This window comes from Cibotium barometz, chromosome 23, assembly GCF_041138505.1.
Source record: "Cibotium barometz isolate CiBa-2024 chromosome 23, ASM4113850v1, whole genome shotgun sequence".
Classification (NCBI taxonomy): domain Eukaryota; kingdom Viridiplantae; phylum Streptophyta; class Polypodiopsida; order Cyatheales; family Cibotiaceae; genus Cibotium; species Cibotium barometz.
In genome coordinates this window covers 40859534-40882803 of record NC_141068.1, presented here as the reverse complement: position 1 = coordinate 40882803, position 23270 = coordinate 40859534, and the positions used below count along the sequence as shown (strand labels likewise).

Here is a 23270-nt window from a genome sequence, read left to right as displayed (position 1 = left end):
TTTCCAAAAAACAGCATGGGCTTCTCGTTTTCAGCACAAGCTTCTCATGGAGTTCTCTTGCACCCTCTCGGGTTAGAAGCACCTTCTTGTTTTCTCTCTTCCTTTGGCCGCCAGCTCTCTTTAGCGCTACCCGAACCCCCTTTGTGCGCAGGTTATCTCTCAGCTTTCGGTTCTCTTTGCCTCCATCTTCTGGGATGTCGACCCAAGAATCAAATATGGAGCCCGCTACCAAACACGAAGACCTTCCCACTCTCGAGGCCGCCGACGGCGATCTTTTCAAAGATTTCATGACTAAATCTGATTCTCTTGAGTTTAAAGTTACTATCGAGGCTTCTTTCGCGGAGCATCAGGCACAGGTCACTATGCAAAGGCAGACTTTGCAGAATTCCATCTCTTTATTGACCACTACTCTGTCTACTCTCTTGGGCATGGATACCTTCGCATCTACTTTAGGCTCCAACATCACTCCGGAGCAGTTTGGGGGCAAGCAAAAGCAATGTACCAAGGAGATTGTGGACACGTGGCTACATAAGTGGCAGGTCCACTTCCAATTTCATCCATATGGCGATGACAAAAAGATTTAGTTAGCAGCAGGTTTCCTCTCGGGCAAGGCTTTGCTCTAGTGGAAAGAACTCGGACCTAAACCGACAACCTGGGCGCAGTTTGAAGAAGTCTTCAAGAAGGAGTTCCTCAAGGAGGATGACGACTACGACATAGTTGCTCAATTTTCCAGTTTGACCATGACCTCGCATGGAAGGAGAAATTTTGCCCGAGATACAACGCGCAGGAACTGCCCCTTAGAACCTTTGAAATAAAGAACCTTAGAGCTTTGATTTTTTTTTATAAGCCTTGTGTAAAGAAAGAGTGGCTTTTTTTCCTCTCTTGACAACGATGACGGCGACAACAATAGCTACTACGCGGCAAGGTCGAAAGAGCGAAGGAGTGACTTCGCTGTGTGAAGTAGCACAAGGACCACACCAAGGTGTGGCCTAGCCACCACACCTTGGAGGTGACAATCAACATCACCACAGCAACGGTAGCAACAACAGCAGTGTTGACAGAGACGAATGAAAACAGCCAACAAACGGCTGCAGCACGATGGAAATCCCAACGTTGACGGAAATCCGACGACGACCGAAAACGAGACGAATGGATGGATGGCTGCAGCGATCTCCACGCTTCTTGCAAGATCAAATACGCAGCAAAGCTTCCTCCATAGCCAAGAAGAAAACCCGTAGCTCTGATACCAAATGTCAAGCTTCCATGCAAGCTGCCCTAGCTCTCTGATTCTAGCCCCATGCAAAAAATGTGAGAGCGAAGGACTCAAAAATAGCTCAAACAAACCTAGCTTGGCATACTATATTTAGCCACCCAACCATTATATATACCAGTGACCTCAAGCGTCCAGTGTGTACCTTATCGGCCACACACCACACTCACGCGGCCTGTGTCCCTGCTAGTCACTAGGTCTTTGGCCTACAACCGTCACCCACAAGCGTTACCCGTTCACACATTATTATAAGCGATGATGTGCAATAGTATGCCACCATTGGTTTTCCCACGCATTACTAGCGTGTAAATCCCGCGTATCAGTGTGTACGCGTCCCACGTGTTGCCACATGTAAGGGTTGTAACACTTGGAGCCCAGGTCTCTTTCTCACCTAGGAGGATGGCAGTCTATTCTCGCATTACAGGCCCCCAATGTGGCTTTTCCCTCCTCCCCCAAGGATGTAACCCTCCAAGAGCGACCGGCCATGGAGAGAACCCAACCCCCCCCCCCCCCCCCCCCCAAAACAAGCACACACATCTTTTCTCTGGTTTCTTTACCTCTTCAGAGGGTTGTGATCAGCCACGCAGAAGTCTCTTTTAATTAGCTTTTTTTTGGTTGGGGGGGGGGGGGGGGGGGGGGGGTGGGGAGATAATACAATGATCAGAGGGACCAGAGTACAATAATTGAAGGCTTATTATTGAAATAGATTTGAATTTTGAATTGAAGGAATTTGACATTGCACCATGCACACGTGACACAACAAATAAAGATCACTATTGGGAAGCCTTGGGTAAGAATGTTCACATTAATGTATAATAGAAGAGAGCAAAGTTAGGCATATAGCTAATACACATGAGACACATATATTAATACAACTCTTCCCAAATGTCATGCACATTTCATGTGTTATCATTCAGATTGGCTCTAATGAGACCCTCTTGCAACTAGCAGCCCTAGCACAATCTCAAAAATCTTGTCCCATCTTTGCAAGATAAAGGTCATTGATATGGATCTCTTTCCATCTTAAAGACTTGAAATGGTCATGGACTGGTTGATAAGATCAGCAGTACCATAGAAATACACGAAGGATTACCCAAAATTCCACCTATTCTCAAGTTTCAACACTCATTCAGCATCCACCAACCACACAAGTAAATGTGGGATAAACATATGGCGGTCTTATAAGAGGGCTACTTGGATGCAACATGAGTTGATTAATGTGATGATCAATACCCTAGGATGATGGAGCCCATCTTGCTGCTCAAATATTCAATCAGCCCTCTTAACCATCCTGAAGCTTATATATTTAGGTGGCGCGCATGTCTTCAGCCCATTACCGTACACTAAAGCCCATGTCCTTCATACATACTAATTAAGAGGGTGACTGTAATTCGTATGGTTGAGGTCACCCACAATATAGCTTTACTCACATTGCATAGGCCTGGAAATCCTCAAGAAATCATGTACACCTAGCTTCAATGCCTCAAAGGTTCAGAAAGCCATCAAGGATGAGCGAGCGTTGGCATCTGCTACAACTGATTGTTATGGGGATGCAAAACTCTTGCAACAACTCCCTTCAGCTGTGTCAACCCGGCAGGCCATTCCAATAATTTACATACAAGCCCCTGCAGTGTGGCCCGTAGGTTGCCATAAGACAGCTTACATTCGTGGAGTAAGGAGGATGAAACAACCAACAAAGAACCATTTAGGAAGCATATGATTCAAAATCCATCTCTTAGATACTACAGTACATAAATGAATCAAGCCACAAGCAATTCTCAAGTCTCGAGAAGAGATGAGCTGCTCTTAGGTGAACTTCTTGTGCTTTTGCCAAACACAACTTTCCTTTTTGAAAGCTTTGAACAAGTCCAGGCCAAGAATAGCATTTAGAATATTTAGCCCTATCATTCCTGTTATGGCAAATGGCCATTCTATTCCAGACGGAAATTTGGAGACATCAAGAAGCAACTTGATAGTGATAAAAATGTGCATAGCAATTCTCGAGGTGAAGAAAGTGAACCAATTGAGGCTCCATTCAATCATAACTAACCAGCTTTGTTCTTCCCGAAGGCCGGCCATTCGAAGCACCCGCCTCAAATGCAAGAATATTGAATGTAGCTGCAAAAAAAGTGAGACTCGTGTTAACAAACCCCATGCATTTTGTTTTTTTTATCAATGTGATTTTCATGGCTTTTACCCACCTCACAAACCAATGTGAGAATCAAGTAATTTATCGTGACTTTGCGGTAAAGAGCCATAGTAAAGCACACAAGTAGGACTGCATGATGTACAAGAAGTGACGGAGCCCATGGATTGTACAAATGCCTGCGAAGCATGTCCACCTGGTCGTACACAAAGTAACCCGCTGAAAAGCATAAAATAACCTGAGCCCCTGGCCAAACCCCAAAGAAAAGTTCTTCATGCTTGTACATTGAAGGCAACCCTTTTTGGCTCCACTCCCATAATAATATTCCTGCCACTGCATGAACGATATCAAAAAAACTCAGGAAAGATAAACTTATTCGGCATCAAAACAAAGTTCTTAGATTATATCAACTTAAACTTTATCCATCTAGAATCACCCACCTTGCATTTAAAAACAAGCATGCTTGAGATCTCCCTTTGTATGATTTTATTTTACTTAATAGAAGTCTCTTTTCTGCTTTAATGATCAATAATCAAAGCTGATAGCAAAGGAGGAGGGGGCCTTGGGATCCCATTGAGGGTGTCTTGTGTAAAGTTTCTCAACCCAACTCTCATTTCATGTGTGTGCTGATCATTGCTGCTTCAATGTCAGATTCCATCCAAGCCACCTGACATTGCTATTCTGAGCAGGTTTGGACAGAAAATTTTCAGCCAATTTCTATTTTGGAAAAGATTCAGCCAACCTAATCAAATGGGTCTACAAGCTAAGCTCAAAACTAGGATGTGTCAGATAGAAACCTTCTCTCCTAGAGAAACCAAATAAAAGAGGTGTAGGCATGAGCCCCCCCATCAGCGGGCCTGCACTCCTCTCCCCCCTGTTCCGCCCGCCTTCGCCCTCTCCCACCTTCCCCCTCTCCTGCACACTACCCCCCTTGGCGCTGCTTTCTGCCACTGACCGCCCTGCTCCTGTGCGCCTCACCGTCAGCCCTCCTGCCCTCCCTGTTTCCACCCCTCTGCCACCTGTGCGCCCTTGCTTTCCCCCCTCTCCTGTGTGCACATGCCTCCTTTTCGCCCAGCTGCCTTCGTTGATTCCCTTCTTCCTTTTGTCCGCCTTCTCCCACCTCTATGTCGCCTCCTCCATCCTTCGAGTCCTTCTCCAGCCTCTGTGTCACCTCCTTTTCCCTCGTGTAAAATCCCCTTTGCCTTGCCTTGCTCCTCTCGCCCCCCTCCCTCGACAATTCTTCACCGCAGGTTATTTGCATTCAGGAAGTTTCCATTTTGGCAACTTCTGGTCTTTGAAACCCCGGGAGGACTCCATGGCAGCCACTCCGTCATCCCTGACCAAGGCCGCCATCCCTTGCCTCTCTTTTCCAGAAGCGGTTCTCCAGCTCCTCGCTTTGACAGTCGCATCTTTGGAGGCCTCCACCTTGGTATGCAAGATTGTGGGTAGCCGCCCAGCGCACGGATAGCTATTACAAGCAAGCCTTCTTGGCGCGCCTGGAAAGATCATTGATATTCATCCCTTGGGGTGTGGCTACTATCACAATGAGTTCAATTCGCTTGCAGCTTCAGACAAAGCCATGCAGTTGAGCCTCGTTGCACTGCGTACGGCCCAGGCATTCTTTGCGAGGAGGTGGTAGAATGGCTTCGACCCAATGTCCGACCCTTTGGCTAGCACCACAAGCTTTCCAATGATAGTCTACTTTCTTGGTCTCAAGAAGGAATACCTTCCTCTCCTCCAGTGATTGGTGGTGCTATCGGGAGAGTGATGGAATCTCCCCCAACCGCCACTTTGATTCTTGCTCGAACGGCTAGGATTCCATCCCTTCATATCTGCATAGCCTCTCGGAGGCAATGCCTCCGGGGGGACCCGTCACCCTATTTTGCCAACATATGGGACACCTCATTAGATCTTGTCCTCGCTATCAGTCCAAGAGGGCGGTCCCCCTCCGATTCCCAAATCAGATCCTCCGCAAGGGAGTGGAGCCTTAGTCGATCCTGGTGCAAGAGAGTGGTAGACCACTAAAGCCCAAGCCGAAACCACCAACAGACTTCCAAAGCAGAGCGGCACCGCCAGGTACACCATGCTGGCAAGACACACGACACGGTTGCATCAGAGAATTGTTTACGATGATTTATCTCAATAGCCCCCAACACTGATGCCCCCCCATCTAGAGATCGTTGCCTCGTCTCGTGACCCCCCCCTCGAGGCATTCAAGTTCCTGTGAGGCTCTCTGACCCTTCAAAGCCTTCGGCGGGCCCGACATCGTAGCCCCTGCCTCCCCCCACCCAGGCGAGCCCGTCCCCCGCTAGCCCCCCTTCTTAGCTCTTGCCCATTCATAGTTGTTACGAGGCGCACCTCTAACGATTAGAGGCGTTCGAGGCGTACGACTGCCTGATCAAGGCATCCACAAAAAAAAAAATTGTTGCTGGTTTCAAATTGACAAGGGACTTTAAGGGCCCAAGGCAGCCCCTCTCACACACACTCTCTCTCTCTCTCTCTCATTCTCTCCCTCCCTCCCTTAAGCCTTTCTCAAGACCCAAAGTTCAAACTTCAACCTTCAAACACACTAAGATGATGATGTTGTTTATACCCACTTTTGGAGCTCTCTATACTCTACCGGTTCATTTCATTTTACTTTGTACCCTTGAATCTTGATGATGTATCCAGATGATGATGATGGACTATTTTGGTCTCATAGGTCATTTTGGCCTTTTGCAGACGTTTAATATAACATTTCATTTCTCCCTCCCTCAAGGCTCATACATACACACTCTAGTCTCTCTCTCTCTCTCTCTCTCTCTCTCTCTCTCTCTCTCTCTCTCTCTCTCTATATATATATATATATATATATATATATATATAATATACGCCTCTAACGTCTCTAAAAAATACGAGTCTTTCAAGGCACGTACCATACCCGCCTTGTACCAAACGCCGCTAACGCCTCTAACAACCTTGTGCCCATTACCCTTCATCCCCCCCCCCCTTTTTCCACCTCTCTGGAGCATTCCTGTCGCCCTCCGGCTGCACCTAACCCAAAGCGGAGGCAACCGGCTAGTTCAGTCCACTGTTTGATCCATCGTTTCATGAAGCCGGTAGAGATGATCATCACTGACTCTCTGGTGCGGGCTCTCTCTCTAGAGTCCCCACCCAGAGGTTCCCATGCTCTATCCTAAGGAAGACCCCGTCTGGTTCTGGCCTTTTCTCCCCGTGATGGGTGGCTTGGGAGTGGAAGCCTGGGAAGTAGAAGTATTGGGCTTTCCTCCATTGTACTTTATCTGAGCACTCTGTGCAAGCGAGAGTCATCCTCAAAGGTGGGTGGCCGAAACACATGCACTTCCCACTGGATTTGTGTGTCAAGGCCATACAGGAACTGCCCTTTCTTGTCCTTATCAAAAGTGCCCAATTGCAAACATAAATTTGAAATTTTATTGGCATACTACGGCACCGGTTACACGTTTTGACGTGCCCCCTTGAACTCAACTTTGAGTTGCTCAAGGTAATGGGGTGGTAGAAACCACCGCTTAAGATCTAAGACTAAATTGTCCTAGAAATAAGCTACTGTCACAGACTTCCTCAGCTTCTGTTTTCTACTAATCATGTGTGGCATATGGAGCCTAACATGACATACATGTATGGCTGGTGGAACCTGACATGCTGTGTCTGTATGGCATATGGAGCCTGACATGACAGTACATGTATGCCTCATGGAGCCTGACATGATAGTACATGTGTGGCTTGTAGGGCCTGACCTGGTGTACATGTATGGCTCACGGAGCCCGACATGATGTGATTCCCTTGGACTAGCTATCCTGGAGATCTTATGTAATTATGTTCTGGAAAGGTTCCGGAAGGATCATAAGCCCTGGACATTTTCAGCAGTGGAACTCTATTATGGGGGTGGAACCCTATTACGGGGGGATAACTCCAGTTTTGGATAGGCATCTACTTTCTGTTGCATGGGAGGAGCTGGTCGACTGGTTCTACAACTTGCTACAGCCATCTACCACTACCTACCACAACGGAATTCAACCAGGGGTGTGGCCAAGGCTGGTGGACTTCATCTAGTGGCTGTTTTTGATGTTGGCCGACTGTTTACAGCCCTAAGAAGCTGCTGGTCAGGGCATCCAGACTCCAAAGGTAGGGAAGTGCTGGCCGATTTGTGGGAGAGACATCCTCTATTGATCAGAGACCATCGCACTTGTGAACTGCTGCTAGTCGCCCATATGAGAGATGCAGAAGATCTTGCACTGTCGGTGATATCTCTACCTTCTACGTCTGTCGCTGCTCCCAGAGTTCCATCCAGAGTGGAGGGTGTTGCATGGGAAATCAGCCCTAGACCTGGGCACCGTCGCTATCGTAGACATGACGAAGAGGATGATGTTTTAGAGCGTCAGGATGCTCATCACAACGAGAAGGCCAAAGAGTTCAAGTCAAGGGACAAGGACATCAAATTCAAGAGCTATAATGGAAAGTTGGATACCACCAAGGCACTTGCTTTCATAAGGCAATTCGAGTCAAGGGACAAGGACATCAAATTCAAGAGCTATAATGGAAAGTTGGATACCACCAAGGCACTTGCTTTCATAAGGCAATTCAAGAGGGATTGATCGTAGTAGTCACAACCTTAGGCTAACTAAAACTTCACTTAATGATGCTTAAGAGAGAAGACAAATAGAGCCAATGCAATGCAATGCAGCTATATTATATGCAATGGTTACAAATGAGATCTATGAATAGATCTATGCTGAATATCCTTCTCAGAATGAGAGAGATACGCTGAATGTTCATGGAGAATGATTGTTCCTTGCTCCAATGCTGAGGTCCACCCTTCGATGCCGGCTTCCCTCTATGTAGGAGGTAGGAGATGATGAACTAGGTGGTGAGTCTGCTAAATATGCTGGTTGTATGCTGAATACTGAATGCGGGATGCTGAACTCCTCACCCTCTTAGGGTCTTGGGCTGAAGACCACCAAGCGATGATGAGATGAGGGAGATGTTGGACTGAATCTGATGCGCTACTATTTATATGCTGAGATGATCCTGGTCGGCCAGCCTTGCTACTGTCGGCCAGATCCCTAACTGCTCACAACTACATAAATGCTTTAAACCATGCCTAAAATGCTGTCGGCTGATGAAGACTGTTGTCAGCTAAAGAGGACTGCTGTCGGCTGGTCCAAACATCCCCGACTTGATGAGATGTATGCTCTAGATGCTTGGTAACTGCTGTTGGTGCTATACAAGCCCCAAACACTGATGCTCATGATGTGAATGTCTAGATAATATTTGGATTAATGCTTGAATGTTTTGCTTAAGGTTTATGGATGCTTAATGATGCCATCCCACCTGTACACCTGATGAGTGTGCACGTGACAATATGCATCTTAAAGAGACTACATGTGATTGGTGGATGGCAAAGCTCTTGGATAGGACAGCTGCTCATACATGGAGGGCTTTCAAAAAGCAATTCTACGATCAGTTCCTTCCTCCTCACTTCGAAAACGATGTACGAAAGGAATGGAATTGGCTAACATAGGGTGAAGGCAAGTCCGTTTCCTCCTATGTCTCAAAGTTTTGGCAGATTCTTCTCAAGGTCACACCTTTCATGACGAATAGTGAGGACGAGAAGAAAAGAAAGTTTGAGTCACGGCTGCAAAGAATCATTCAGAAGAGTCTTGCAGTGTATATCCCCACAACACTTTACAGGAGCTCATATATTCAGCTACTATTTCTAAGGAGCTACATGACAAGGGAGCATCAAAAAGACAAGAATTCAGCTCATATAAGGGAAAAATTCAGAGCTGGAAATGAGCAGAAAAAGGGTGGACAGCCACCTAAGTTTATGCCCAATGAGTCCAAGGATGTAAAAGGAGACTCGCAAAAGAAGCCATGGGATAAAAAGGATGATCCTAAGCTGTCCAGATAGCACATTTTTTATTGCATGAGAGGGGAAGTGTTTCTTATGTGGGAGCAAGGATCACATGAAATCCCAATGCCCCCAGAATATCCCAAAAAGAATACTGTGCAGGATGCAAAACCGAGCGTGAATGTTATACCCGATGTACAAGGTAATACTGCACATGAGCCAAAGAGCAAAATTTTATGCAAAGCTTGGGACAAGCTAAAGAATCAAACAGCTTTATTCCTTTTTTATAATGCCTCTACAGATAGCTTTATATCCATTCAGATGGTTGCTGCTCTTGAGCTAAATCCCAAGGAATTGGGCATGGACTTTCATGCAAATGCTGTCTTTGAGGGCAAGGAAGTCAAGGTCACTCCCATCATCGAGAACCTTCGCATACAGATTCAGGGATATTTGGATCATGAAGACTTCCTCGTAGCACCACTTACGGGATGTGATGTGATACTTGGGATGCCATGGCATTGTCGTCTCAATCCCAAGATTTTGCACAAAGCATAGTCACCAGAAACGGGAAACGAGAACGGAAAATTTCGAGAAACGGAAACGTGGAAACAAGTTTTTAGAGATGGAAACAACCATTTCTTGTGACAAGATCACTTGGGAAACGAGAAACGGCCATGGGAACGGATGGAGTCCTGAAACAGAGAAATGCATTTCTAGGGACAGAAATAGCTGTTTCCTATGACTATGGCACAAAGCGAAGAAAGTTAGTTTACTCATAGGTGTAGGGAAGTTTGTATTGATGCAGGTACTGCTAGGAGTACCATACCCATTGTAAGCCAAATTTCTATTTCTAAAGCAATAAAGATATCAGCTTATTCTTACTTGGTCTTTGTACGTGCTAATGTTGAGCATGATGCTGTAAATCCCATAGATCAAGATAAGATTGATTTCTTAAGTGATTATGTTGATTGTTTTGTTGACTCCCTACCTGGACAGTTACCCCCAGAGAGGCCAGAGAATCATTGTATTGACATAATCCCTAGTAGCTCTCCTCCTAACCAACCTCCTTATAGAGTGAGTGCTACCCAACAGGAAGAAATTATGACTCAAGTGAATGATTCGCTTGAAAAGAGGTTGATAAGGCCAAGTTCTTAGCCTTATTGTTCTCTAGTTTTGCAGAAAAAGGATGGGACATACAGAATGTGTTTTAAATACAGGGTCCTTAACCAGATTACCATCAAGAACAAGTTTTCAATTTCTAGAATCGATGATATTCTTGACAAACTTGAGGAAGCTGCTTGTTTCAATCACATTGATCTTAAGAGTAGCTACCATCAGATTAGAGTGGTATCTCAAGAGTCAAGATGTGCACAAAACAGCTTTCAGAAACCTCATTTGGACTATATGAATATTTGGTGGTGCCATTTGGTTTTACAAATTCTCCCACCACTTTCAATAGAATGATGAACAAAATGTTTAGACCTCACTGCAAGTTCATAGGGACTTTCTTTGATGATATTATTATCTTTTCAAAGAGTAGACAAGAGCAAGTAGACTGCAGAAAATAAACAGCACAAGAAACACTGAGAGATAGGTGTGTAAACTCTTCTCTATACACAAGATCCCGAGAAAACTGAATGAGGAAGTGGTGGGGGCAAGGGGCCTATTTATATGCCCCTGGGAGAGCAGTCGGCCAGCACAAAAGATGCCCACGATTGTGTGAATGCAATCGGCCAGCAGTCCAGAAGCCTACGCATCATCTGTGTGCAGTCGGCCAGCCACAGGACTGCTGTTGGGACAGTCGGCCAGCCCTGGAGTGCTCCTGCCAACCTCTGGCATCCCTCCCCACCACTAGAAAAAATGGGAAAAAATAGAGAAAAATACGAGGAGTGAGGAAAAATGATAAAACACCTTATACAGGGCGGGCACACCCACAACAGAGGCCCTGGTGTATAAATATAGACAGAAGATGACCTCTAACACCCCCTCTCAGCTCCTGGCTGTGAAACCAACCCAAGGGATCTGGAGTGCCGCCTGAGCGTAGCCTGAGGTAGAGACTTCGTGAAGAGGTCCGCCGCATTGTCCTCCGTCGAACAATAAAGTAGCAAGATGTCACAAGCCAAGATCTTCTCACGTACAAAGTGATACTATATCTCTATATGCTTGGTCCGGGCATGGAAAACCGGGTTCCGAGCAATAGCTATACAACTCTGCTTATCGCACTGGATGACTGTGGGCTCCCTCTATGGAAACCCAATCTCGCCTAGCAGCCTCCGCAGCCATACAACCTCACAAGCAGCACCACAAGCAGCCGGATACTCTGCCTTTGTCGAAGAAAGGGCAATAGTTGGCTGCCTCTTGCTGCTCCAAGAAATTGCTCCTGAGCCGAGGGTAAAACTGTATCCTGAAGTAGATCTCCTCGTGTCTGGATCTCCTCCCCAATCTGAGTCACTCCACCCTTGGAGCCTGACTCCATTCCCTCCTGTGTAAAAGAGTCCCACATCCTTCGTACTCTACAGATACCGCAAGATCCGCAATCCTGCGTCCCAATGAGACTTCAATGGCGTCTGCATAAAAGAGCTCAACAGCCCCACGGAGAAGCTCAAGTCCAATTTGGTGTTCAGCAACCAGATCAATGAACCAACCAACTTCCTGTACTGCGAGGCATCAACTGGCTCACAAGGATCAGTAACGGTTAACTTTGTGTTCGGGTCCATTGGCGAAGTAATAGGCTTGCAGTTCTCCATCCCAAAGGCCTCAAGCTCATGAACATACCGCTGCTGAGAGACGAAAAACCCCCTCTGGATCTGCCAGATCTCCAATCCCAAAAAGAAGTGGAGTAAGCCTAAGTCGGTCATCTCAAACTCCTTTGACAAGGCAGCCTTCGTCACTCCAATGTGCTCCACATGACCGCCGGTGAGAATGAGATCATCCACATAAAGGATGATAAGTGTGACCATGCCGCGTTCCCGAAAGAGATACAGGTTCGGATCTGCAACCAATCTCTGAAATCCTGTCCGAATAAAGAAGGAATCAATCTTCTCATTCCAAGCCCTGGGAGCCTGCTTAAGACCATACAAGGCCTTACGTAACCTGTAAACCATCCCTTCAGATCCTGGAACAATAAAGCCTGGAGGCTGCTCAACGTACACCTCCTCCTGCAGGTCACCATTAAGGAACGCAGATTTTACATCCATTTGATACACGGGCCACCTCTAAGGGCAAGAACGGTCCGAATCGTGGACATCCGCGCTGTCGGTGCAAAGGTATCCTCGTAGTCGATGCCTGGCCGCTGAGCACAACCTTTAGCCACAAGCCTGGCTTTGTGTTTGTCCACCGACCCATCAGACGCATATTTGGTCTTAAAGACCCATTTGACACCAATGACTGACCGCTTCGACGGCCTCGGTACCAACTCCCAAGTGTTGTTCTTCTCGATGGCATCAAGTTCCACCTGCATGGCTTTCCTCCAAGTATCCTGTGAAAGGGCTTCCTTTACGGAAGTGGGCTCTTTATCCCGCATCATACGAGACATCAAAGCATAGTTCACCTGAAGAAGCTCCGCTGTGTTGCTTTTATCTCGGACTCGATGTGATCTTCGAGGACCGTCCTTTGTGGTCCACTCGGAGGGTAGCTCCGTGACACCTGACTCCCGAAGGGTGTCCAACAACCACCTAGGTACTCGAACAAATCGTGGAGCCTCTTGTGGTCGCGGGGGCTCTACTGCAGCTGCGGGTTCAACCTCCTGTGATGACTGAGGTGGATCAACTGGAATGATAGTCTGGGAATCATCATCAGACTCCTCTGGATCTCCAAGAAGTGGCGGCTCCTCGACAGTGGAAACTCGAACATGCTCATCAAAGACCGCATCTCGGCTGACAACAATCTCGTTCCTGTCTGGATCATACAACCTATATCCCTTGGAAAGAGAGTTATACTCCACAAATACAAGCTTGCGGGACTTGGAGTCAAGCTTCCCCCTCTGCTTCTTCGGAATATGTACATACGCGTCACTCCCAAAGACACGAAAGTGCGAGACATCAGGTTTCCTGCCAAAGTATGCCTCAAATGGAGTCATATGGGGTACTGAAGTCGTCGGAGATCGGTTGATGGTATGGACAACCGTTGCCACAGCCTCACCCCAAAGTGGACGAGGAAGATCACGACGCTCCAGCATGGTCCTCGCCATCTCCACCACAGTCCTGTTCTTGCGTTCAACAACTCCATTCTCCGAAGGCGATCCAGTATTGGCCAGTTCCCTTTTGATGCCATGATCTGCACAAAATCTGAAAAATACAGTCGAGGAGAATTCACCTCCTTTATCTGTTAGAAGTCATCTCCTGTCTATTTGTATACACCAGGGCCTTTGTTGTGGGTGTGCCCGCCCTTATGAGGTGTTTTATCATTTTTCCACACTCCCCGTATTTTTTCCCATTTTTCCTAGTGGTGGGAGGGCTGCCAGAGGATGCCAGGTGCACTCCAGTGCTGGCCGACTGGATGTTCATCAGTCGTGGGCTACAGGGCTGCTGGCCAACTGGATTTCATCAGTCGTGGGCATCTGTATGCTGGCCGACTGCATTTATGCAGTCGTGGGACTTTTTCTTCAGTCGTGGGCACTCTTTCTGCTGGCCGACTGCCCTCTCTGGGATGTATATATAGCTCCTCAGCCCCCACCACTTCCTCATTCAGTTTTTCCGAGATCTTGTGTATAGAGAAGAGTTTACACACCTCTCTCTCTGTGTTTCTTGTGCTGTTTATTTTCTGCAGTCTACTTGCTCGTCTACCCAAGTTTGGTTATCATTTCCGCTGCATATTCTGACATGGTATCAGAGCCATAGGCTCTAGACAGATCTTGGGCGTTTTCTGAGCAAGAGGGGGAGCATTAGGCGAGGAAGGCGGGCAAAGGTGCTGGACAGCCACTTGCAGATTTTCAGATTTTTTTCCCCACCCACCCACCCACCCTTTCTCCGCGATGGCAGATTTACTAGAGATGGCTGAGAAGCACGTGAAGATTCCGACTCTCCCCACGTTCCCAATGGATCGTCAATTGGACGGGTCCAATTACGGCATCTGGAAGGTCATGATGGAGTTGGTTCTGGAGTCATATGACCTTGCTGATTTTATTATCATAGGGGTGCCACGGCCGGAAGCTGAGGAAGGGGAGTTATTATCGACGAGGAAGGACCGAGAGGCACAGGCACACATGTGGGATCATGTCAACGCCAAGGTCCGGTCGTTTATTTTCCTCAATTGCACACCACAAGTAATCAACCATGTGAAGCACATGACGCTGGCGAGAGGCATATGGGAGCACTTGGCTTCTTTGTATAACAGGGTGTCACCCATGAAACGGATATCCTTGGAAGTGCAGATGTGGGTTATGAACCCTGCAAAGTCTTCGACGATGCGGGAACACATCAACAAGCTGCAGGCCCTTCAGCAAGAAGTCCTTCAAGCTGGGAAAGAGATATCATCCGAAGATATGGCCATCACTTTACTTTCCCACTTGCCTAGTCAGTATTCTGCTTTCTATTCCTCGTTGATCACGAGTGGCAGGCTCAGCACCATTACTTGGGAGGAGCTTGTGCCAATGGTCTTGGACCAGGAGGAACGTTTCACGAACCCTCCTCATGGCGGAGGTTCGGAGACCTTAACTGGCCAACGGTCGAAAGGCCGTAATACCAACAAGGGCAAAGGCAAGGCTTCACCAGAGAAGTCTTCTGAGAAGAAGCCTGATCCAGAACGAGAGAAGCTGAAGGCCGAAAGATCTTGTAATGATTGTGGCGAGAAAGGCCACTACTGGAGGAAGTGCCCTAAGCGGACAGGGAAGAGTGCTGATTCCTCAGCCTCAGCTGCGAAGACTCCGGCATTTGTGCACTTAGAGATGGTGGACTCCGATGCTTCATCATCTTCGAGCGAGGAGGCAGTTGGCTTCACCGCGAAGGATACCCGGGAATGGATTCTCGACAGTGGTGCTTCCAGGCACATGACTCCATCCCGTGACTTCTTTCTGGATCTTAAACGGCAGTCAAGTCGTATCTTTATTGGCGATAACTCCACTATTCCGATACATAGTGAGGGCCGGATGGAGATTATTCCCGACGGCAAGGGGGGCAAGCATGCTTCCCGTGTTCTTTATGTCCCTGCTCTGGGTTTTCATCTTCTGTCAGTGCATGGGTATGCAAGACTGGCTTTCGGGTGGAATTTGAGGAGCATTCAGTTGCTCTAAGGGACCGCGAGACAGACAAAGTTGTTTGGGAAGGCGGTGTGGAGAATGGCATCTACAAGCTCTCTGCACTCTCCTCATTGACAGGCTCTCAAGTCGGAGATTTGTGGCACTTTCGTTTTGGCCACTTAAATGTGGATGCTTTGCGGCGCGCCTTCCGGGACCAGATGGTGGTTGGCTTGCCAGATGTTAGTAATAGGCAAGGACGCTGCAGTTCTTGCATACGTGGTAAGCAGCACAGGGAATCCTTTCCAAAGCAGGCTTCCAGGCGGGCTTCGAAACCATTGGAGTTTATTCACACTGACTTGTGTGGACCACAGCAGATACCATCCTTGGGAGGATCTCTCTACTTCATGCTGCTTGTTGATGATTGTACCAGATTCACGTGGGTCTACTTTCTTTCCCAGAAGGACCAGGCTTTTGCTCGGTTCAAGGATTGGCACGTGATGGTGGAGAAAGAGTCTGGATTTCAGGTCAAGACTCTCAGGGCTGACAAAGGAGATCAATTCCGGTTTTGTGCAGATCATGGCATCAAGAGGGAATTGGCCAATATGGGATCGCCTTCGGAGAATGGAGTTGTTGAACGTAAGAACAGGACTGTGGTGGAGATGGCGAGGACCATGCTGGAGCATCGTGATCTTCCTCGTCCACTTTGGGGTGAGGCTGTGGCAACGGCTGTCCATACCATTAACCGCTCTCCGATGACTTCTATACCCCATATGACTCCATTTGAGGCATATTTTGGCAGGAAACCCGATGTCTCGCACTTCCGTGTCTTTGGGAGTGACGCATATGTACATATTCCGAAGAAGCAGAGGGGGAAGCTTTGTTGGAAATAAGTGCACACTAGGTGTACTATTTCTCTAGTCTAGTTTCAGTTGAGTCTTTATGTCTTGAGTCTAGTGCCATGTGGCACCTCTACATTTATCCCATAAGTCAGTCTACTCAATCTTGTACTTCTCACCTATATATTGTGGGTGTCACATCAATGAAAGCATCAATCTTGTGTCTTGTCTACACTCATCTCAAGGTAACTCTTTGTCTTTCATTTGTTTTTTTGTTTCATTTCTAGTTTTGCTCTTGCTTTCATATTTTCTACATGGTATCAGAGCCAGCCTTTCCTAGTTCATTTCCAGCTTGATGCTGCCTTGATTCTCTTCTACCTTGCCTCGTCGCTCATTATCCTCTCCATCGTGCTCAAGTTCTGGCCGCCTATTTCCTGCCCCAGATCTGCGCCATTCCACTCAGGAATCTGCCCGCCATTTTTTGCGCCAGTTTTTGCTGCCTGCGTTGGCCTGTTTACAGTTGCTGCTGCCTGCGCTTCACCCTCTACAGGCTGCGCATCACTCCATACCTGTAGCTACTGTCGGCCTCCCTCTCTGGATGAGCAGCACTTGTACTGCTTATTCACAGGAGCTGTATTACACCTCTGCAGAGCAGCAGCCTACGTCTATCTACTAGAGGCGGTGTTTCTTCATCTACAGGCTACGCATCATCTAAAGGCAGTTCAGTTCTGCCATCGCTTCCTCTTGAAGAATCTACAAGGTACATGCTACATTGTCTCCTTCAGTTTGCTGGTCAGTCCTTTTCTCATATCTGCAAACTGCTAGTTCCTCATGCTTCGATGGGCTGTCACATGCTATGGCCTTGACAAGTGGTGAGAGAGCCGGCTTCTAAAAACAGTTTGGATCTCTTTTTCATTCATTTCTGCAATCTTGTAAGGGAATAGACACTGCCCTTGCATTTTAGCAAGAGGTAAGACTTTCCCACATGGCCTCTTCTACTCATTCTCTCATGTCTATCGACAAATTCAATGGCTCCAACTTTCATACTTGGCAAATCAAAATCAAGTGCCATCTTATGAAAGAAGGTCTTTGGGACGTTGTTCACCATGCTGCTCCCGAAGATTCAGACATTGAGCAAGTTATCACTTATGCTCCCACTGCCAAGAATGACAAAGCCTATGCTATCATCCTGCTCGGTCTTGGCGATGATTACATTCATCACATCTCCGACATACAGTCTGCTTCTCGAGCATGGATCACTTTGGATACCCTTTTTGGACCTCGTTCTAAAAACTCTAAGATTGCACTTATGATCTCATTCTTTGATCTATATATGCAGGAGGGAGCTACTATAGCCTCTCATGTCAATTATTTTCGCAGTCTTATGGTTCAGCTTGCTTCAGTGAAGTCCCCCATCTCCGAAGATATTGCTATTGCTGTGCTTCTCAAAAGCTTACCTGAAACCTATGCTACTCTTGTCAATACCTTCAAGTATCACAATAATCCTACTCTTGAAGGTATCATCAATGCTCTCCAAGAAGAGGAAAGAACAAAACAACAAAAGGTAACTGACACTGCTTTTTTAGCAAAGAAAGGAGGTTCTAAAGTAAGAAAGCCTTGCACCCATTGTGGGAAAACTAATCATATGGAGAAGGATTGCTTCAAGGCTCATCCATGCACCATTTGTGGCCGTGATAATCACCGGGAGAAGGACTGCTACTCTAAAACCTCTACATCAGCCCCTGCATCTACCTCAGCCCATGTTGCTGCAGCATCTACATCAGCAGATCTTGCTGTTCATTCCTCACATGATGAGGAATGGGCTTTCTGATTACTTCACCTTTCTTGTCTACCACTTTGACCACCGATGATGTAGGTCAAGGGGTTCTAGTGTCTTACTCATTATGCTTTTTGACCTCTCTCTTGTCCCTACCAAGAGGCAGAGATTGCCCTTGAGGAGGGGATGTCTTCAAGGTCCATCTGTTTGTCTACAGTCAGTCTTCTGTCTATCTAGTCTTGTCTGTCTGTCTATCTGTTGTCTATCTATCTGTCTATCAATCTGACTGTGTCTTGTTTTAGATCCATCTTGTCCCTATCCTTGTGGACCCATATGAGGATATCACTTGAGGAGGGGTGTCTCAGGATCTTTTGTCTCTCATGTCTTGTCTCTCAGTCTATCAGTCTTTATGTCTGTCTTCTAGTCTTGTCCTTTTGTCTTCCTCCTAGTGTCCACTTATTAAGGAGGGTGTTGGAAATAAGTGCACACTAGGTGTACTATTTCTCTAGTCTAGTTTCAGTTGAGTCTTTATGTCTTGAGTCTAGTGCCATGTGGCACCTCTACATTTATCCCATAAGTCAGTCTACTCAATCTTGTACTTCTCACCTATATATTGTGGGTGTCACATCAATGAAAGCATCAATCTTGTGTCTTGTCTACACTCATCTCAAGGTAACTCTTTGTCTTTCATTTGTTTTTTGTTTCATTTCTAGTTTTGCTCTTGCTTTCATATTTTCTACAAGCTTGACCTCAAGTCCCGCAAGCTGGTATTTGTGGGGTATAACTCTCTTTCCAAGGGATACAGGTTGTATGATCCAAAGAGGAATGAGATTGTTGTCAGCCGGGATGTGGTCTTTGACGAGCATGTTCCAGCATCCACTGTCGAGGAGCCGCCACTTCTTGGAGATCCAGAGAAGTCTGATGATGATTCCCAGTCTACTACTCCAGTTGATCCACCTCAGTCATCACAGGAGGTTGAGCCCGCAACTGGAGTTGAGCCCCCGCGACCACAAGAGGCTCCACGATCTGTTCGAGTACCTAGGTGGTTGTTAGACACCCTTCGGGAGTCAGGTGCCACGGAGCTACCCTCCGAGTGGACCAGAAAGGACGGCCCTCGAAGATCACATCGAGTCCGAGATAAAAGCAAAACGGCGGAGCTTCTTCAGGTGAACTATGCCTTGATGTCTCGTATCATGCGGAATAAAGAGCCCACTTCCGTAAAGGAAGCTCTTTCACAGGATACTTGGAGGAAAGCCATGCAGGTGGAACTTGATGCCATCGAGAAGAACAACACTTGGGAGTTGGTACCGAGGCCGTCGAAGCGGTCAGTCATTGGTGTCAAATGGGTCTTTAAGACCAAATACGCGTCTAATGGGTCGGTGGACAAACACAAAGCCAGGCTTGCGGCTAAAGGTTATGCTCAGCGGCCAGGGATCAACTACGAGGATACCTTTGCACCGACAGCGCGGATGACCACGATTCGGACCGTTCTTGCCCTTGCTTCTTCTCAGAGGTGGCCCGTGTATCAGATGGATGTAAAATCTGCGTTCCTTAATGGTGACCTGCAGGAGGAGGTGTACGTTGAGCAGCCTCCAGGCTTTATTGTTCCAGGATCGGAAGGGATGGTTTACAGGTTACGTAAGGCCTTGTATGGTCTTAAGCAGGCTCCCAGGGCTTGGAATCAGAAGATTGATTCCTTCTTTATTCGGACTGGATTTCAGAGATCGGTTGCAGATCCGTGTAGGCATATGCTCACTTATGGTAGTGCTATGTGTGAACAGGGCTTAACCAAGGGCACTTTTTCCCATGTGGTTTTTCCCCTTGGACATCAAGTGTGAAAGGACACATATAATATTTTGTAGTTCTATATTATATGGATGTGGCACAAATGCAAGGGTTGACTTGCATTTTGTGGATACCACACTTTTGGCTCTCTCTCTCTCTCTCTCTCATTTCTGTGTGTGAGCTTCTCTACCCTGCACCTAACCCTAATGTGCAGGTTTGTGTGTGTGAGTGTGTGAGTCCAACACCCAACATTTGGTATCAGAGCTGGGAGCTGGGAGCTGGGAAATCTGCTGCTGGAAAAATTTCTGCGAAATTCCGTCCGCAGGCTGCAAAATTCCGTCGCCTGCGTTTTTCCGTCCGTCGGATTCCGTCGCCGCTGTGTTTCCGTCCGTCGGAGCTCCTCCGTCCAGCCACCAGTTTCGGGCGGCACTAGTGGGGAGCCCACCACCTCCGCCCAGCCTCGCGGGCGGCACCGCCCTGCAGCCGGCGACCCACCACCAGCGCCGCCCAACTCCGTCACGCATCTGGGCGGCCAGAGGCAGGTGGTCGTACCTGTTCCGTTACCGACCGTCGGCCAGAGGCAGGTGGTCGTATCTGCTCCGTTCGAGCCAGCGCGTCCGACACCACCGTGCCCAGCAGCGCCCTGCGCTCCGTCGCTCCTGCCGTCCTCACCTCACCGTCGCCCGTTACAGGCCAGTCGCGTTCGCTAGCGACTCCAGTGCTGGTCTCTCGTTAGCCCGTCTACCCAGTACTCGCCGTTTGCTCCGGCCTCCGTGCGCGCTATCTCGTGGCCTTTGTTCGACGCCAGCGCATCATCAACTCTGTTCGCTCCCAGCGCTACCCACGACTGCCTGGTCTTTGTTCGCCGCCTTCGCCTAGCTCATTGCAAGTGACTCCGTCTTCAACGCCCGCCTGACTCCACCGCTGGCCTCCTCTTGTCCGACTCCAACGCCTTCACCTGCCATTCGCCTCGCTTCCACCTGGCTGCTACCCGTCGACAGAAGAGTCTGCCTGCCAACAACTCCCTCCACAGTCTCCATCCGGCTACAGATACACGCAGCAGCCTTGAATCTCCACCTGCAACATCTCCCCGGCTGCGCAACATTGCTGCCCAGGTACCTGTGTTTCAGTAAACAAAATAGGGTTTGCCAGGAAGATTTGAATTTGCAGGTGGTGCAGGATTCAAGAAATTTGGGGAATTTATCAATTTCAGGACAAATTGAAAAAATTGGGCATTTTGCTTTGCCTGCAATTTGGGGATTTTTGAAATTGAGGTCAAAATCAGCAAATTGAACCTCTCTTATTTGCAGAAATTTGGGGGTTTTCAAAATTGAGGTCAAAATTGGCAAATTGAAGCTCATACATTTGCAGAAATTTGGGGCTTTTGAGGAAATTGGCAAATTAGATGCACATTGAAGCGATTGGAGTGCATAAAAATTGGGGATTTTCTGATTGGAGCATGTAATTGGACATTACAGCTGCGATTTGTCGCGTATGTATACACATTGAGTGTAATTGGACAATTTGGTGCAGGTTTACACTTGCTTTGGTTTGCAGGCATACATTTGCACAGGACATTTGGTTGCCTGGCAGTGCACATTGGTGCTTGGTTTGCTTGCAGTTATACTTTGTTGACATGGCACAGAATGCTACAGATGTATTTGGTGTGCTCACCCAGGAGGACAAGCTGGATGGATCTAACTACTCCCTCTGGAGTTTTATGATCCGTAATTTGCTGGTAGCCAAAGGGCTTTGGGGCATCGTGTGTGGTGATGACACACGCCCACATACCATTCAGCCAGCCACGCCTCAAAGGGGAGGTGCTCAAAGAGCTCCTGATGCAGATCCTGCTCCCACACAAGAGCAGAAGAGATGGGACTCTAGAGATGCACAGGCCATGTCATTGATAGCCCTTTCAGTGAAAAGGACTATTATTCCGCACACTCGTTCGTGCAAGACATCGAAGCTTGCATGGGACACATTGGAAGCAATGTATCAGGTACGCAACGAGGCAAGAGTTGCCTACTTGAAGAGGCAATTGGAACTTCTTTCTATGGATGAGGGTGACTCCATGGCAGATCATCTCACCAAAGTGAAAGATTTGCAGGAACAATCGCTCAACATTGATGAGGTTATCCCAGACAGACAGATGGTCACCAACACTCTTCATTCTTTACCGCCTTCCTACTTGGGCTTTCACACCTCTCTCAACCTCTCGATGAGAGGAGGTGGTGATCCCGTCACTTTTGAAGAGCTCGTGGGTTTACTCTTGCAGGAAGAGCAAACAAGAGCAAACATATCGAGCAACCGTGGTGGAGAAAAGGCATTTACAGCCAAGGATAAGGGTAAAGCAAAGAGCTTTAAGCATGGGGGACAACAGTCTAGCAAGGCTGGTCATGGACAGCCCTCTTCTAGTGGTGAAAAGTCTGACAAAGGGGATGCAAACAAGCCCAAAAAGAAGGGCAAATGTCACTACTGCCATAAGCCTGGACACTACATCAGTGAATGTAGAAAAAGGATTGCAAAAGAGAAAAAGAAAGAAGCAGGCAATGCAGTAGCAGACTCTTCGGATGACAAAGCACAGCAATCAGCTAATGTAATCCAGGAAGAGTACACTTTTTTGGTCACATGCACTAGTGACACACCAGGTGCTTCAGACACTGATATGTCTTGCATTGCATCTGACAGACAGAATGCATCATGGTATTTTGATAGTGGTGCTTCGAGCCACATCACTTCATGCAAAGATGTATTTCAGCACTTGGTTTATGCTTCAAATGGCCGCACTGTATCATGTGCAGATCATACCACATATCCAGTAAAGGGAATTGGTAATGTCATACTTATTGCAGCCAATGGTGCCAATATATGTATGAAAAATGTATTGTATGTTCCAGGGATAAAGAAAAATCTGCTCTCCGTCTCAGCCATAAACGACCAAGGTTTAAAGGTTGAATTTGAAGATGGGAAGTGTTTGGTAAAAGACCCATCAAAGGGTTATGAAATAGTCACTTCTGGAACACGATACAAAGGCTTGTATAAGCTGGACAGCTATGACAAGCGCACTTATGATGCAAATACAGTGGCTGCCCACACTCCTGCTATGCATGATGCAGAGCTATGGCATGCTCGTTTTGGGCATGTAAATTTTCAGAGTTTGATGCTTTTGCAGAAGCATCATATGGTTGATAATATGCCGCCTCTTGAGTCTCCACCGAGACATGTATGTGAGGGGTGTATTTTGGGAAAGATGCAACGAAAACCATTCCCCAAAGATGGAGCTCTTAGAGCTGAAAATAAATTACAGCTCATACATAGTGATGTATGTGGTCCAATGCGGACACCATCCATAGGGGGGCATCTTTACTTTGTCACATTCATTGATGACTACTCCAGGTTTGCTTGGGCTTAC

The 23270-nt window shown here is 47.3% G+C and overlaps 1 protein-coding gene across 4 annotated transcripts in view; it reads right to left on the bottom strand.

Moving 5' to 3' along the window:
• Positions 1-23270, bottom strand: part of LOC147625941 (uncharacterized) — a 72220-nt gene that overhangs the window by 14841 nt on the left and 34109 nt on the right. The window contains exons 2-4 of one of the 4 annotated variants that reach the window (XM_086817473.1): positions 3472-3749; positions 3321-3388; positions 2238-2928 (exon numbers count right to left, since the gene is read on the bottom strand). In XM_086817473.1, the coding sequence (XP_086673599.1) occupies positions 2856-2928; positions 3321-3388; positions 3472-3749 (419 nt within the window). In that variant the 3' untranslated portion in view covers positions 2238-2855. Of the gene's footprint in view, positions 1-2237; positions 3389-3471; positions 3750-23270 lie in introns of those variants that run through there. The other 3 variants (XM_086817475.1, XM_086817474.1, XM_086817472.1) reach the window with 3 other exon arrangements.